Below are 18,397 nucleotides of genomic sequence, written 5' to 3'. Positions count from 1 at the left end.
ATAATAGCTAATTCTGTGTCAACAAAGGAAAACACAAAAGGGAAATCAAAACCAAACAAATCTGATCACTTATTTGGTTGGAAACACGGTGGCCCATGAACCCAAAAGAATATGGAGACAATTTAAACTTTTACTAAATCAATTTTAAAAGAAAATTACAACCTGGGGATTCAAATAATTGTAAACCACCTGTGAATTCTCCCGTGCCATTCTGCCACCGTATCTAGAGGCATTCATTAAGGATATGCATGTCAACAACATTTGGTTATTTGGGTGGACCCTAACCACCCTTAAAGGCTACACCTTGTGTAATTGTAGTAACCTAAATAAAAGCTCACAGGGAGTGGTTGGGCCATTGCTTCTAAGGTAAAGGAACAAAAGAGCCAAAAAAAAAAGGTTGGTTAATCATAATTATTTTTATCCTCACCGCGGTGTTTAGCTTTGTCTTCCAGTTACTATGGGTGTAAACCACCAGCTTTATCACAAAACGATGTTATATCAATTTGTTTGATAAGATGTTACGAAGTCTATCATGATGATTTATTCAACTGCCCACTCTTGAGATCGATCGTCATCTTTCTAAGCTCTTATAGGCTTTTAGGCATTTATAGTTAAAACAGAATGCAATTATAATTATAAATAAAACCACCAAAAATAATAACAGATCACCTGTTCGATCAAATATTAAGCTTAGCCATGTGAATTTCAAAATAAAGGTTTAAAGTTAAAAATATTGATATTTTCATATTGCATCGATGTATACTGATCGTTCCTTATTAACTGGATATATGTAGATCCTCATACAGGACCAGTTCTTATATTTGGATGCATTTTGCGCTACAAACAACATTTAGGTTAACGGGTTTACTTTAAATATTTTCGCTGTATCAAAATAAACCAAAAAATATCAAGATAATGTTCACACTAAATTGTTTGTCCAGCATTGTCAGCTTTCTGGTATCAGTCAAAGCAGTTAGATCGTGTATGAATTTTAGTTTTCATTTTGTGTAAACAGCTTGATACTAGGGCAGCAACTAATGATCATTTTACAAATCGATTAATCTGTCGATTATTTTTTTTCGGTTAATGATCTGATGGCCAAAGGTTCCTTAAAGAAGATGTTTACGAAATTAAACCAGGTGAAACTAAAACTTTTCCACTTGAAGAATTCTGGATAGACCATATTGGCAGACTTTTTTTTTTTTTTATCTTAAATGCAACATTTTTAAATATTTTTTCACAATTTTGGTATAATTGCTGCTCTAAGTGGGTTGTTCTGTCAGCTATAGGCACGTTTTAGAGTCTCTAAACCCCATTTAACGATTAATTGATTACTAAATTAGTTGACAATTATTTCAATAATCATGATTCATCTGATTGTTTCAGCCCTACTTGATACAATGAAGCTTATTTTTTATTAATTTATTTTTTATATTTTATCGACAATTAAGAGTTTATAAAAGGATAATCTAATTTAATGATTCGGAACAACATGCATCCAATACCAATTTTCAGCATCCAAAGCACAAACCAGATTTGTACTAGTGTAACTGTTAAAATATTAAACAAAAAGGCTTTCAAAGAGTAACAGATCAATATTTAAAGTAGCCATTACCGCAACATTGGCTAGCACTTACAGTGTGTTTGCCTAATGATAAAGCATTGTTCTTATATTTTGTCTTAGCTGACCAGCAACCTTCCCTCTTGACAACAAGCCATTAAAAGCGGAGTAAGATAACATAGTGGCGTAGATAGAGAAGCTCCTGATTGGCTGTATTTATCAGTCATAAATTAAACATACAGTAATATCTCCCTGTTGCTGGGAGGGTTGCCATGTAGAAGCAACATAACCTCAAGCTCACCTTTATTCTCATGTGGCACAACACAGCAAATCCTGCATAAAACCCATTTGCAAATTAGCTAGTGGCAAATAAGGCTCTAAATAAAGACTGTAGCTATTTCAAAGTCAAATGCAACAACATAATGACAGAGTAATTCACGTGACTACTATGTGCTCCTGTTAACACCACAACACTCCACACAGCAATGTTGAAACGAGGCCTTTAGGACATGTATTACGACAAACTCTTCCTGTTCCCCTAAATGTAACTACAGATCACAAAATACACATTTCACAACTAAATGATCCCAATGCACATTCACCCTTTATATATTAGAAAATGAAAATTAAAAAGGCCCCTTACATTATTGTTGTTTTGAGAATGCTGATACTAAAGACAAATGTCCTTCTCAAATGGAGACCATCCCCATAGTTACTAACTATGGAGTTAATTAAGGCGCCTTGGGGAGGAAGACGCACAACAAAATGATTGCAACTGTAATTCCAGAGAGATTGCCCTGATGTTCAACGTAAAATAGAAAGCTTGTTTTTCTTCATTCTAACATTACTATATAGGGTTTCCAGAGACCTAAACATATTTGTTTATACACTAAGTAATTTTTTTCTTAAAATAAGTGCATTTGTTCTTGGATTCGGGTGGTAAAAGAGACATTTTGCCAATGCAACAAGGAAATTTACATTTAAAATAAGAAAGCACAATTGCATTGTCCTATTTCAAGTGCATATTATCTAATTATCTTATTTTAAGAGTAAAAATACCCATTCCATTGGCAAATCTCATTAATCTACTCAAATTAAGGGTAAATACACTTAATTTAAGAGATTTTTAAAGTCGACGTTATTCCGGTGTACTCCATAATCTTACATTATGTTTGTATTATAATAAAACAATAAGTCTATAGGAAATTAAACATGCTTTGGCTTAGATGGTAAGCATTTATGCATTTTTCTAATTTGTGCAAAATGCAATGATGCAGCAGTCTTTGCCTCTTGTGTCCTAGTGAGGGCAGATAAAAACAGTGCTGTATCACTGTGAGTTTGTGGTGTCAATGACCTACAGTCTACTCCAGGTTGAAAGGTAAGGCCTGCTGTGAGACAGATGCAGATGGTGACTAAAAGCAACGAGAAGTCAAACAGGCAGGGGAACATTCCCACTATTTACTAAGACCTTAAACACGAACAGACGCTGCCCTGGGTGAAACCAAACAGCATGAAGGCTTCCTTGACTTTTACCTCCTTCGCATCACATTGTGATAACAATATCCAATGACACAACTTCTGTTTTTTTTTTTTTTTTTTCTGCTAAACAACACTTTACAAAGGAGTTACCAAACAGAAAATAAAAACACGTCTATAAACTCTGGGGGCCTTTCCAAAATATATCTTAATTTGCTAAATATACTGGCGCAAAGTGCAATTGATCTAGCTAGCAAGGCTGAAACCCCAGCTTTATTTTAACAGGAAAATTAAGCAAATAAATAAGCGAAGCAAGAGTTGTTTTTTCTTTAAAAACAGACAGCCAGCTGCCATTCTGACTGGTGGAAATCGGGAAGCTTTTTTTTTTTTTGACAGCTACCGTTGCTGGAGTTAGCGGGCAGGCTACGTTAGAAACGGTGGCTAGTTAGCACGGTTAGTAGCGTTCTTCAAAGATAAAAGGCAAAGCGAGAAATTACCCACTGAAAAACAAACACAAGGACCAAAAACAGAAGGTTAAAAACGTCTGTCATCTTACCTCTACAGTGACTGCGCTCTGAATGTGTTGGCAAGCTCAGAAAGATGGGCAGGAATTGTGTGTAGCCTTGTCTGAACACTGAAGCGGAAGCCGCTGGCACAGTGGGCGTCACTGGACGGTTGATTGACATGTCCCTCAGCCAATCAGGTGAAAGATAATGATAGATAGATAGATAGATAGATAGATAGATAGATAGATAGATAGATAGATAGATAGATAGATAGATAGATAGATAGATAGATAGATAGATAGATAGATAGATAGATAGATAGATAGATAGATAGATAGATAGATAGATAGATTTATTTTTGCATTTATACTTTGTCAAATTACAATTACAAACTTTATTCTATATATATTTTACCAGGATGCTCATGTGTTATACCAACATAAACTTTAATATTCTCCTCCCTAAGAGCAGGGTGGAGCTGAAGTCAAATGTCTTGCTTGTGTGAAAATCTTGGAATAAAAATTGTTAGGAGTAGAATGGAGAAGTTAAAGTCAAAGAGGGGCCACGATGCCTTTGGATAAACTAGGGAGAATCTGTGGACACAATGATTACTCCGCCACTATGTCTTTTCTTTTCTATATTGCTGCTTTTTTTGCCTCAAAGAATTCAGTGGGACAAAGCAAAATATAAAAGAATGTGCTCTAGTCAGATGAGAGCAGTACTTTACTTTTTGCCTATAGAAAACATCTAATAGTGCACTGCACTCTGAATTCATCATAACAATTATTCAGCACTAACAGAAGACTGATAAGGGTTGATGTGGAGATAAAGAAAGAAAGACGGACATATGTTAGAAAAAGGACAACCCCACCCCAAGAAAAGGCATTCACTTAGGAAATACTTATTTTTCTTCTATAAAAAAAAGATTTGTAATAAACAGATTTTTTTATGAATAACATGAACAATATCAAACTTATTGAGGTTTGCAGTTAATTATTGGAAAATGTTAAACAGTTGTAAATACTTTGGACGCTCTTTAGTCCACCTTTCCAGTAGATAAAGGGTTCAATTCAGGTCCTGTCTACGAGGCCTCGTCTAAGCCATACTTTTGCTTTCATGAATAATGTAGCTTATCAGTCACTGATATGTCTGATACAGCTGACTGCATCCTCGGAGGCACAAACAGGCATGAGGTTCTGTTAAACACCAAGGTCAGTGTTGGGTCATTCTGTTCTTATAGGTCTTTTTTTGATTGTGTAAAACAGAAAATAGGAAAAGGTGTAAACATAACTAAGTCCCTGGGAAGAATGACACTAATTCAAACTTTTGCATTTTTCCCAAATTAGATTTTAATTCAAAATTAAGTGAAAAATGGTTACTGAGTAGTTTATTTTACTATTTTAATAGCCAGCATGGGGCAGAAAGGCAGCGTCTTGTTTGCCTCTGAGTTACATAAAAATAATGGTGTGATGAGGAGAGCAGAGTGTGATCAGAAAAGGGCAGGCAAGGAGGAGGGGAGCAGGCGGAGAACACTGCAAGAAAAAATAGCTTCTATTAATCTTCTCTGTGGGACACAGAGTCCTGCTTGTGCTCAAACAAAGACACTGTTTAGCAAGGACAGAGGCTCAGGGCATTATAATAAAATCCCATTAAAAAAATTAAACATTATCAATTTGCTGTTGATTTGAAAGGTATTCAGATATTCTGTAAATATTTAATTGTAATATAAATCCTTCTACAAGTAAATGCAGTAAAAACATGTTTTGCAGAGTATAAAGTACTGAACTGATCAAACTAAAAAAAAAAGAAACACTCGTTGTTGAACTGAGGATTCAGACTCTTTAAAAAAATGGACCAAAGAAGATGATAAAACTAAATAAAAAACAAAAAATATACATTTAATCCATTAATAATTGTATGACTACTCAGCTATGCTGTGAGCATTTATAAAGATGTATACAAATATTTATTTATTTATTCCATTATTTTAATTTCATTTATTATTTTAGGTTAACTTTCCACATGAAAACAAACTTGATTGAAATAAAACTCTACGCTTGATTTAATAACTATTTATTGCTTCACTCATTGCTTTATAACCACTCATCAGCTTTCGCGACCTTTAACCTCTTGTGATGTAATCAATACAGATTAAACTAATTACAGTTTACTTGTGTAATTTTTTTCTTCAGCAATTAAAAAAAAGTCATTTCTGACATCCTGTAATGAAAAAACATGCTTCAGTCTTCATATCTGTTTCATTGTTATCCAGTAAAATAAAACACATCAGTAAGCATTTCCAACAACTGCAGTGAAATATTGAATCACTTCTGGCTAAGCAAATAATTTGATCTTATCATATGTGTGTTGAATCGGATTCCTTCCTTGTTTTTTTAAGGTTGTTTCCTTTACAAAAACTAACAACACCAAAACCGTGTGGTCTCTGTTGCAATTCCTCCTTTCGAACACAAGGTGGCGGTAAAGGATTGTCATATTTGTTTGTTTTCTTTGGCCATATTTCATTATTATAGTTTACATTTAGCTCAGAACTTATTCTGCATAAAAACAACCAAACTACCTCACTTTATCGCTACAGTTCTTTGTTAAGATTTTTTTTTTGTTAAATAGAAACTTTACAAAACTGTGTCAATGTACTGGTTAAAGTGAAGCTGAAGAGCAGCTAATAAAGTGGGGATGGGATGCCAAATGGCTCATACAAAGCCAACACATCATATGCAAAGGCTACAGTCCTAACCCAAATAGTCCCTGGTTGGATTTCCAAAGCAGAACCATTTATTACATCTCTCCCTCCCCTCTGCCCTTCTTTCCTGTCCATCTAATATTGAACAAAGGTCACTAGAGCCACAATAACCAAGAGAAAACAAAGTTCTGTGTTGCATTCATTTTACTAATGCACACTTATAAAAATAGATGTTTTGACATGACAATCAAGCTGAGACGCTGTTCTGTTATCAGATCCTTGTGGCAGAAAGCAGAAATCCTGATTATGTGATACAGCCTTTAAAGGGTAGCTCATCATAAGTGTGATACAGCAGATAATCTACTTTTTGAAGCCTGCAAATTCAGCGTCAAATTCATTGTTTTAACCAAGAGTGTAGCATCCTACTATTTATTCTGAGTCGATCTATATAAGGAATCCTTATATATATATATATATATATATATATATATATATATATATATATATATATATATATATATATATATATATATATATATATATATATATATATATATATATATATATATATATATATATATATATATATATATATATATATATATATATATATATAAAGGAAATTGTTGTATGCACTAAAACAGATTAACAAATTCCCAGAAGTTTTCCAAACTTCTTACCTGTATTTTAAATACTTGCATTAAGTTACTCTGTAAAAAAAAATATATTTCACAAAACCCCAAAGCTACCAGCCCCATTCAAGAACTGACATTTTCATTGAGCCATAACACAAATACCTGTTCATTCATGTGCTCTGACTCTCTAATGCTCACGGTTTGTGATCAATCAGTCAATCAAGTGGAAACATAGGGTGCGGTTTGAAGAATTTGAGCTATCAAATCAGCTATGCTTGATGAGGCATCGCGCTGAAAAGATCAAAATACATTTATTTTGACTTAAGCAAAAATAATTGTCAATGCTCACAAAGCAGGTGAAGGAAATGCAAAGTTATCACACTTCTTACAATCATGAGAAAGTGGATTCAATGTTTAAAGTACAGAAGAATTCTGGCAGGGGGAGGAAGTGAACATTTCAAAAATTATGGAAAGAAAAAGATGAGAGATGTGTCTAAAGATCCAAGAATACCTGCCAAAACACTAGTTAATGACTTAGCTAAGGGGGAATGTTGGCCTAACTGTTAGAGCAGCGTGCATGTGCTCTGAGAAGGTTGCAAGTACCCGGATCATTCCCCACAGCCTCCAATCTGGGTCCCTCAGCAAGACCCTTAACCCCACACTGCTCCCCAAGGGGTATGGGTTAAATGCAGAGGTACATTTCTCCAGTGTTTCTCCAGTGTGAGACAAATAAAATTCAATAGATGGACTAGATGGACTACGTAGATTAAAGAGAAGATAAATTCCACCTTTATAGAAAAAAATCTCCATTTAGCCAAGCTAAAGTATGCTAAGGACAGTTTGGAAAACGGTTATGCTTACTGGTTATTTGGTCAGATTAAAACACAGAGCTTTTTGGCCAGACAAAATGTGGCTTTTGTTTGGAGGAAGAAGGAAGGGGTTTATAACCAAAGAACATTGTCTCCACACTAAAGCATGGTGGTGTGAACGTCATGCTGTGGGGATGTTCGTTGTTGTTAAGGCTGAAGGAATCATGAAGAAAGACTGATGTGAGGATAATTTAGTAGGAAAGCAGTCTTTTATTGTGACATCTGGAGAAGAATGAAAGATTTGTGAAAGATCCCGGGTGGTTTTTGTGAAATTTTTTTTGTTTTAGGTTCAATTTAAAATAGAGTAAGGATACAAAATAAAACTGAGATATTTGAAATAAGATGTGCTAAAACTTCATTGATCTTTTTGACTGAAAGAACAAGACGAGAAAGTTGCTTTACATGTTATCCCGGAGTTGAGTTCAAATTGCAAATGGTGTTTCAAGCTCAAAACACAGGACTTTGTAAACTTGTGTTTAAAATTCATGTGCAGGGAAATACGCTATAAAGAATTAAGAGATACCAATGAAGGCTGAATAATGCTTGATTTATAAACAATATAAATGAAAATAAGAGTTACCCAAGTACAGAACCATGGAGAACCCCAGAGGTTAAATAAGCCTATTGTACACAGACTATTGGAGAAAAGGGATTCCCCTTATAATTGTGTTATATGAAATGAACCTCTAGTTCTTTCCTGCTAAAAAAGAAACTTGCATATTAGCCCACTAGAGTTATATTACTTGCATGGGTAAATGTTCATGTCAGTGCTACAATAGGAATAAGCACCTCAGCCTGAGACATCTTTAGTTAAGGTAATACCTTCAATGGTTTTGAAATGTAAACAAATTGACAAAGTTAGAAACAGGGCAGCAATATGTCACACAATGTCTACCCCCTGATTTCAGCAGACTGAATGAACCTCAGTTTGCTGCTGGAGCTCATGTTTTTACCCATCTACACAGCCATTCAATTACTGAACTGAAGAGTTCTTGCAAACACAGCAACATTGTGTCTCAAAAGAAATTGGACTATTGGACTCCGTAAACTGGAGACTACGTCAATGAGAGGCACATCGGGGGATTTTTCATCCACAATTAGTGAAATATGCTGATTGTATTGTCAAAGTATTTGATGGCTGGTTAGCTGGGTTACCTCCCTCTGGTTTAGGCCACTGTGGGGTGATGTAAGGTCTTCCTGTGCCAGAGTGTTCTGGAAAATAAGGTCTATTGTTTTTTATTATGATGTTGAAACTAGTGTATCAAAACAGATTTATAGCACCTATTGTGGTATAAATGATATTCAAGGATCCTTGAAATCCCCTTCTTGCAAAAAGGAATTGGGATAAATTCCTCTATAACAGCAAACAAGAAGTGAAACACTCATTAGCTATTACTGCTACTAGATAGTAGCTGTTGTTGCCATCGGTTATTATCAAATGTCATTCTTAATGTATGTTTTAAAAAGCTTTCAAAAATGCTTTCTTTATTTTGAATATTCTTATTCTTGTGCTAAAATAAAAGGGTGTTAAGAGAGAGGTGTGAGACCAAAGGTCTTTAGGCCAGGACTCCAAGCCAAAATGGTTGTATCAAGAACTGATGCGTCTGCCAGGGTATTTTCCATTGATTTGAGCAGGTAGGTTAGAAATTGAATGGAAATAATATAATTTATGTTTAGAATAAGAAATTAAAGTCCATTAACTTATTTCAAGTGGATAATCCATCCATCCATCCATCCATCCATCCATCCATCCATCCATCCATCCATCCATCCATCCATCCATCCATCCATCCATCCATCCATCCATCCATCCATCCATCTTCTCCCTCTTGTCTCCAGCAGTCTATGGAGCCATTAGTTGCATTTATGGCACTATTGCTGTGATTATTCAGGCTAACGTGATAAGGCTAATATTTTCACACAAGTGTAGCCATTAGAAAACGAGAGAAGAAGACAGTTCTTCCTCTCTTTAGGCATTTGCTTCTCTCTAGATGACTGAGAATGACATAATTTAGCATGAAAGCATTTAGATGATACAAATCTCCAACATTGACAGAAGTTGGTAGTTAAGCTATTTTCTATTGGATTTCTCCTATAGGTGAGTCCTAAAAGCCTTCATCCAATCTATACATCTACGCATAGTTCAAGCTTATAGAGATGTAACATAACCATGACTGTAGTATGTAAAGATCTTGGCACTGATGGCTGGCTTAATTGCTTTTTCCATTCACCTGTCTAACTCTGCCCGGTTGCTCCTTATCACTTATCTTATCCACCTGCTTCTGCCTCTAGTTAAAGGAATAGTACACCCAAAACATGATTAGCCTTCATTTTCTACTCACCCCCATGCTGAACAACACTCTGGAGTACTTTTTTGATATCTCAAATGCATCTGGAGATCTGGGAGGCTTCTTGCTGTCTGCTGACATTCAAATAATTGAGGTCTATGGTGACCGAGACAGAAAGGTCCATAAAAGTCCACAAAAAACGTTTCAATATTCCTCCATACTGCTCGTCCAATGTATTCCAAGTGTCCTGAGTGGGTAGCGTCCATAATTTACTCGAAACAAAGTCATTTAGAATGTTTTTAGAGCATAAACAGTAGTGTATAGGATTTCCTAAAAGCGCATTCACGAGACTACGGAAACCGCAGCAGACAAAACCAGATGAAAGTGCGCATTCAGCTCGGCAAATAACTCATGCTCTTCCTCAACACTGAAGTCCTCAGACATTTTTCTTTCATTGTTTCTTTCTTTGACAGGTAAACAGCACATTTCTTCTTCTACGCTTGCATTATCGGCAGAGCAGACGCTGAATGCGCACTTTCATCTGGTTTGGTCTGCCGCGGTTTCTGTAGACTAGTGAACGCGCTTTTAGAAAATCCTATACACTACTGTTTATGCTCTAAAAACATTCTAAATGACTTTGTTTCGAGTAAATTATGGACGCTACCCACTCAGGACACTTGGAATACATTGGACGAGCAGTATGGAGGAATATTGACACGTTTTTTGTGGACTTTTATGGACCTTTCTGCCTCGGGCACCATAGACCTCCATTATTTGAATGTCAGCAGACAGCAAGAAGCCTCCCAGATCTCCAGATGCATTTGAGATATCAAAAAAGTACTCCAGAGTGTTGTTCAGCATGGGGGTGAGTAGAAAATGAAGGCTAATCATGTTTTGGGTGTACTATTCCTTTAAGGTTCTTGCATCCAGCTATCAGGGCCAGATTATCTCTTTTTCACTGGCCAGTGGAGAAAGCTGTTTTTAGCGTACTATAGTGTTTCTGGTTTACTGATCCTGACCTGTTCTGCCTCTCAGCCACTGAGCCTGCCTGTTCGCGTCCGAACGGTCTGCCTGAACTGTATGTGGAGTCCTATACCCTGAACCAGCCTGTTACTGTTCTGATCCATTTCCCTGGCCTGGCTCGGACTCCTGCGTGTTCTCTGGGTCTGCAATATTTGGGACACTCTGGGCGGCCGCATCTTGTTGGCAGCCAACCGGCTGGATCCTACCTGGTTCTACCTGGATGGACTGAACTGTTAAACCAAGTCAGTGACTCAAATGGATGATTATCCTCCATCAGATTGTCCTGGTCACTAACCTGTGCTTTTCGCCAACAGTTTCCAGTTACAGATCCTCTATCTGCGGTTTCCACAGATCCACAGTCCACTATGTTTAAATAAATGCTTTGAATTATCCCACTGTCTGTTTCGCTTTGAAAACTGGGTGCTCCTGTCCTGTGTCAGGTTTTATGCATATAAATCCGCTTAAATTATCTGGATCAATGGTTTTTTATATGTGTTGTATTAAACTATGACATCTGAATATATAGCAATATGATTTAGACATTTTTTTTATGCTGTTGCTTCATCCTCCAAGTCATTTGAATCCAACAAGTGCTCAGGCTGTGCAAGTGGACCAAACATTGGCTGCATCATTGAAATGTAACTGCATCTTTTTGTTTCTTTGTCCAGGACTCAACATTTTTTTTTTCTGCTCTTAGTGATCTTCTCATAGTGGTGGCGGCAGAGCTTCAGAAATGAGACTAACCATCAGGGGTTTTTTTCTGGGCGGAGAGAAGGAGAAGGGGGGGAGAGAGATAGTGACCGTAGCAGCTCACTGACTGCTTCCTTCTCAGACAGAGCAGGTTAGTGGGATCTATCCATGCAAGGAAACCCTAAAGAAAGGAGAGGACAACAGAATCTACTTCATAACCTGGATTTTGGTTTGCATTTTTTTTTTTTTTAGTTTTTGGACTCATCCTGATCCGCTTCTTCCTGCTGATCGGCATTATCTCTCATTATTGCAAAGGACTCATCTCCTTTTGTTTCGCGCTGCGGTTTTGTCCAACTTCTGCCTCCCTCTTTCAGCGCAGAGGAGGCGCTTCATTTCTGCGTTTTTTGTGTCGTCCTAAACGGAATGAATGACCAAAACAAAGGAGGTTGATGTCCATAATTCTCCGACTCACCTCGCCTTCGCCTCGCCCAAGGAACGGAGACTCCATCTCCGGCAGAAGATGGAAAGCGGCGGGACGGAGGCGCAGCAGCAGCAGCAGCAGCAGTCACCCCGGGCTGAAGCGGCTGCGCTCCCCGCGGCGCAGCGCGCTCACACCGGCGACAAGAAGAAGGTAAACCGGGCACCCTCTCCGGCGAGACCGAAGGATGTACCCGGATGGTCGCTAACGAAGATCCGCGGAGGGATCGGGTCCGCCTCGCTGAGCGTCAAACCCGGAGCCATCCATCTGGGCAGCCGCGTTTCCAGGCGGAGTCCCGTGGGTAGCCTCACTGGGAAGGACGGCAAAGCCGAGAGGGGGGGCGGTAAGCCGGCAGGAAAATCCTCCCCGCTCTCCAAGACTTCGGCTTTCAAAGCGGCGAAAAGCGGCAGCGGTCGGAGGAAAGTGTCGGACGCCAGCACGGGATCCGAAGACCTCTCCAAAGACTCCGGCTGCGCCGCAGGGAAGCTGTCCCCCACAGACAGCAGCTCCGAGCTTTCCGACTGCGCGTCCGAGGAAAACAAACTGTCCGCGGATGCTGCGAGCAGCGACGCGGAGTCCAGGAGCAGCAGAGGTCCAGAAGGAGAGCAGCCGCTCAGGGACAGAGCCGCTCAGAGCAGCTGCTCCAGAGACGACAAGGACCGACTGTGTCTGAGCATGGAGGCCGGGGAGGAGAGCATCTCACCCGGCGAGGAGAGGTCGGTCACCTCGATGGACAGCAGGGTTCCTGCCAGCACATCCCTGGCTTTCTCAGACCTCACAGAGTTCACTGATGGCATGCATGAGGAATACCTCAGGGAAATAGAAGAGCTCAGATCTGAAAACGATTACCTCAAAGTAAGTACTTCATTTTCCTATTTCTTTTACTTATTAAGTCAGCTATATTATCCAATCCCAGGTATTGGTTTTTCCCACTATGCAGCAATAGCTGCACGCGTGAATTTGGATTATTCAGTTTTTTCCTCATCTGAAGATTGTTTTGGGAACCTCTTCTGTGCATTTCAAGGACGATTAGGTTGTTGTGACTAAAACCTAACAAAAACGACTCTATATCATGTTTATTAACTATTAATTAACTGGATTGTTACAGGTTTTTTTGTTTCATCTTATAGTGCATAAGGATGTGAAACATTTGAGCTGTACTGTACAGTATGAGAGCACTTGTCCTTAGAGACCCTTTTTAGAGCTGATTTTGTGCCACCCTCCACTCTGCTTCCCATCCTCTCTCTCTTATAGCCTTTTCTTTTTGCAGTGGATATGCAGGCAAAAGGCTGAATTACCTGTATGTTCTCTTTGTACTTGGAAGTTGTATTTTCTGGCTTCCTGATAAGCAATAAAATAAAAACGCACACCCTAGTTGAAGATCCAGCTGTTAAAGTCTGGTAACACAGCAGAACCTTAGTTGAATATCCAGTATGGCGGTTGTGTTGAAATCATTGTAAAAGTTGCACCATTTGCAGTTATGACTCCTTGAATGTGATCCATTTGTTTTGGATTCATAAAATGGTGGAAAAATAGTTTAATCAATTTTAATAAATCCTTATGGTAATTAAAAAAAGTGGATTTCCATTGGATTTTTGATGTTCAAACCAAAACATGTCACATACACCCATTTAACCCAGCAGTATTCTTTGCCTCAATGCTCGGTTGAGTCGTTTTATAGTTATTTTTGTTAGTTAGTTTAGTTATTTTGATATCTAAACCAACCCTGCCCATATAGCCAAATTACTTTCACTAGTGGCTCTGTCAATACTGCTACCATTTCTGTTCAGAAGGAAGCTCTCAATACACGATTCATAAGAAGAGATACAGAAAGCAGCATTTATTTTGTTTGTCGTTATGAGAAAATTGCTGTTTTACACATTTAAGATTATGCCTTTTAAGCTACTGAAAAAATGTAACTATAAACCAAATACTGTGGACTAACCTAACCAAAAACATTTTACCTTAACACTGCATTGCTTATATGCATACATTATAATAGACAAATATGTAGAAATTATCAGTTTTTAATAAATAAAGACTGTTTTGGGTCCTACAGACTGCCCGCAGCCATTAAAAAGCAATCCACTGGTCAATCCTACCTGGAGATTGACTGATTAAAGGAAAGATCAATTAGGGAACATGCCCCGGAGCTCTGACTGGGTCTGACCAGACAAGCACAGTAATTGTCAGAGATTGATTGGGAACAGTGACTGATGAGGAACACTTGGCTCTGTGTCAAACCCAGGGAATCCTGGAGCGAGACTCTCAGTTGTTTCCTCATCTTTTTGTTTTTCCAAACAGTTTTTCCCTGACTGCAGTGTTTAGTCAATGCATGTTTTAGAAATACGTTAAAAGCCATTCCTGAAATGTAATAACAATGATCATTATTTCGACATTTATCTGTTGTAAGGCTTTAGGTTGCTTTTTATAATTAAAGTTAGAAAAAAGTAAATCACTAATGTGTGAAAAGACAAAAGTTTTTCTCTCTTACTTTGACGCACCGTCCTCTGAATGCTGCTGTTTTACTGTGGCAGATCTACCTATTTGAACTGCAGCAAAGCCTCCTGGGAAGTGAAGCTAATCTGTTGTTGCAGCTGTGAGAAACGCCTGGTGAAAGATCTAAACAGCCGAATGTTTAAGCATCAGATTACCAGACTTGGACTCAATCCTTATTCTAAATCTAAATCACCATAAAGCCTCGTTTTCCACTCATTGTCATTGTTTGGTTGACATTTTAAGGCTCTAGCCTGTCTGTCTGCATCTGTTTAACTTTCAGTTGGTAAGTCTCCTATAAACAGCTGTCAGCTGTTGAAAGTCTCCTAAGTGAAGACTTGGAACCCCAGCTTGTTTAATTTCTGTCTAAAAATCTGTGGTTACGGTTTGGGGAGAAGTACTACTGGCTGTGCATACTGTCCATCTATGGCTCTGTTAAATTTAGAGTGTTTTGCTTTCAGGTACAAGTATAGACATTAAAGAAGATTTTGTCCCCGGCTTTGATTTAATTCTTGAAAAATGTCTGTCCTGTGCTCGTCTGATGTTTACAAACATCATTTACAACATTTACAAAGCATCAGTGAAGCTTTTATGGATGAGAAATAGGTCAGAACTAAATTTACGCCATTATACGTCATTCATTACAGGCAACATATTTCATGTTTCTTAAAAAGAGGATGGTTTGTTTCTTCTTTGAAAATAAAAAAAATCCCCTAAATATACCTATAAAGAGCTGCAGCTGTGGATTATTTTACTAATTGATTAATTATTAAAAAAAACAGCTTAACTGCTCTTTTTAAATGGACTGTGAATAGCAAAGCTGTAATATATACCACATAATTTAATAATATATAAATATAAAACATTTTTAATGTTGAATGAAAAATGTTTTATATTATTGTAGAGACCAGTATTAAAGTCTGCAATTCCATTCGATTTACAGTTGATGATTATTTCACAAATCTATTGATTACCATTAATCTAGTTAATGGTTTTATCCCTCTACCTATAACTCAGGATATACACTATATTGCCAAAAGTATTTGCTCACCCATCCAAATTATTGGAATCAGGTGTTCCAATCACTTCCATGGCCACAGGTGTATAAATTCAAGCACCTAGGCATGCAGACTGTTTTTACAAACATTTGTGAAAGAATGGGTCGCTCTCAGGAGCTCAGTGAATTCCAGCGTGGAACTGTGATAGGATGCCACCTGTGCAACAAATCCAGTCGTGAAATTTCCTCGCTCCTAAATATTCCACAGTCAACTGTCAGCTGTATTATAAGAAAATGGAAGTGTTTGGGAACGACAGCAACTCAGCCACGAAGTGGTAGGCCACGTAAACTGACGGAGCGGGGTCAGCGGATGCTGACGCGCATAGTGCGAAGAGGTCGCCAACTTTCTGCAGAGTCAATCACTACAGACCTCCAAACTTCATGTGGCCTTCAGATTAGCTCAAGAACAGTGCGCAGAGAGCTTCATGGAATGGGTTTCCATGGTCGAGCAGCTGCATCCAAGCCATACATCACCAAGTGCAATGCAAAGCGTCGGATGCGGTGGTGTAAAGCACGCCGCCACTGGACTCTAGAGCAGTGGAGACGCGTTCTCTGGAGTGACGAATCGCGCTTCTCCATCTGGCAATCTGATGGACGGGTCTGGGTTTGGCGGTTGCCAGGAGAACGGTACTTGTCTGACTGCATTGTGCCAAGTGTAAAGTTTGGTGGAGGGGGGATTATGGTGTGGGGTTGTTTTTCAGGAGCTGGGCTTGGCCCCTTAGTTCCAGTGAAAGGAACTCTGAATGCTTCAGCATACCAAGACATTTTGGACAATTCCATGCTCCCAACTTTGTGGGAACAGTTTGGAGCTGGCCCCTTCCTCTTCCAACATGACTGTGCACCAGTGCACAAAGCAAGGTCCATAAAGACATGGATGACAGAGTCTGGTGTGGATGAACTTGACTGGCCTGCACAGAGTCCTGACCTCAACCCGATAGAACACCTTTGGGATGAATTAGAGCGGAGACTGAGAGCCAGGCCTTCTCGTCCAACATCAGTGTGCGACCTCACAAATGCGCTTCTGGAAGAATGGTCAAAAATTCCCATAAACACACTCCTAAACCTTGTGGACAGCCTTCCCAGAAGAGTTGAAGCTGTTCTAGCTGCAAAGGGTGGACCGACGTCATATTGAACCCTATGGATTAGGAACGGGATGTCACTTAAGCTCATATGTGAGTCAAGGCAGGTGAGCAAATACTTTTGGCAATATAGTGTATCAGAAGTCAAGGACAAAAAAAAATGCACACAAATCCTCTAACAGAACTAATACTGTTTGAGGATAGAAGTTAAAGAAGATAGATTAGGATTAGAAAGAGGATATTCTCAAAAGAAAAAGATGAAAAATCTTGTTGTGATGTTAAAATGGGCCGCAGTTTGCTAAGATTTACATGATCAGTTTGTGTTTTCCTGCATTTCCTGAAACTCTTGTTTCTTTTCACATTTAAAGAACTGGAGTCCTCAAACTTAGACGTGTGAAGCAAGTAGTAGCCTCGGTTATCAGTCCTTCTGTCATGGGAGAGATTCTTTCTACCTCACTTATCTGTCATGCATCACTTCTGGAAAAGGCTGAGTGATTCACCTTAACAGGAAAATCTGAATGACTTCCTAACAGTAAAAAAAATGATGAAACCTCTTAAATCACTGATCATTTCCAAAATCATGAGCCTATTTCATTTTAGCAAAGTGTGGTTTGCTCCTGCAGAGATACAATGTTCGTTGGCTTGTTAGTTTACTGAACGTCTAAGTTTAAGCAGATATTTAACTACACACATATGCAGCCTGTTCACCAGTTTTGTGACCTCTGAAGAACTTTTTTCACCTATTTCTAATTTAGATCTTCTTGTTTCTATTATGTTATATCCTTCCCTGTATGCTGCATCTGTGCAGTTTAAAAAAGAAAAGAAAATATCAATCATTTTGCATAATTTAACCATCTGATCCTTGGAGCTGACAGCTGATTGGTTGATTTCTTCTCCTGACTGGCTCACATGACGGAGACAATCTTTCCTTTTCTTTCTTACTTAGCTGTAGAAAGCAGGTCAGTGGAGCTAACTCTCTCTGCTGCCACATTAACTTGTGATTCCCTGGTTTCCTGTCCTTTCTTTGCCTCTTTTTCTCTGTCTTGTTTCATCATCTTTACGCTCGTTAGGTCAACAAGCTTAGAGTGGGATTTGTTTTTACCCATTTGTGTGTCTGTTTGTTAATCTTGTTGGATTTTCTCTTTATTTTACTCAATTATTTCATTTGCTCTACTCCCTCCTTCCTTTCTGCAATCATACCCTGACTCCCTGTATTAAACATTTGCACATGTGCTTCTTGAAGAGCTGAAAGCTTCCTGCTGCTGTTATCTGAGTTTCATCAGCAGACGTCTTTCATCACATCCCTATCAGACACTATGCTGCAATATGATCCCAGAAAGTTAAAGATACTCTCCTTCTGTGTTCTTCTATGATAAAAACATACAAACATTAACACCAGAACGCACACCCAACTATTAAAAAATGCATTTTTAAACTGTTGGATTGAAAACATTTGTAAAAAGCTTATTCTGTTTCGGGAACAAAGAGGTGCAGCAATTATTAGTCCCTCCTCTCGATCTGCTTCCAAATTTTGTTTC

General features: G+C 38.4%; 2 protein-coding genes across 4 annotated transcripts in view; one reads left to right on the top strand and one right to left on the bottom strand.

The window, feature by feature from the left end:
• The window catches only part of LOC119771511 (oxysterol-binding protein-related protein 2-like), a 31,915-nt gene extending 28,180 nt beyond the window's left edge, over positions 1 to 3,735 (bottom strand). Inside the window, exon 1 of the mRNA XM_038267547.1 lies at positions 3,594 to 3,735. The gene's annotated coding sequence lies outside the window, so the exon portion shown is untranslated. The remainder of the gene's footprint in view (positions 1 to 3,593) is intronic.
• Positions 3,736 to 11,874: 8,139 nt separating this feature from the next.
• Positions 11,875 to 18,397, top strand: part of soga1 (suppressor of glucose, autophagy associated 1) — a 114,893-nt gene continuing 108,370 nt past the window's right edge. For 2 of the 3 annotated variants that reach the window (XM_038267543.1, XM_038267542.1), the window contains exon 1: positions 11,876 to 13,082. In XM_038267543.1, the coding sequence (XP_038123471.1) occupies positions 12,177 to 13,082 (906 nt within the window). In that variant the 5' untranslated portion in view covers positions 11,876 to 12,176. Of the gene's footprint in view, positions 13,083 to 18,397 lie in introns of all 3 variants that reach the window. The other variant, XM_038267544.1, reaches the window with a different exon arrangement.

The sequence above is a fragment of the Cyprinodon tularosa genome, unplaced genomic scaffold, assembly GCF_016077235.1.
Source record: "Cyprinodon tularosa strain WSP-4 unplaced genomic scaffold, ASM1607723v1 ctg677, whole genome shotgun sequence".
Classification (NCBI taxonomy): Eukaryota; Metazoa; Chordata; class Actinopteri; order Cyprinodontiformes; family Cyprinodontidae; genus Cyprinodon; species Cyprinodon tularosa.
Note: the sequence above shows the minus strand (reverse complement) of the source record. Positions and strands in the feature narration are given on the sequence as shown.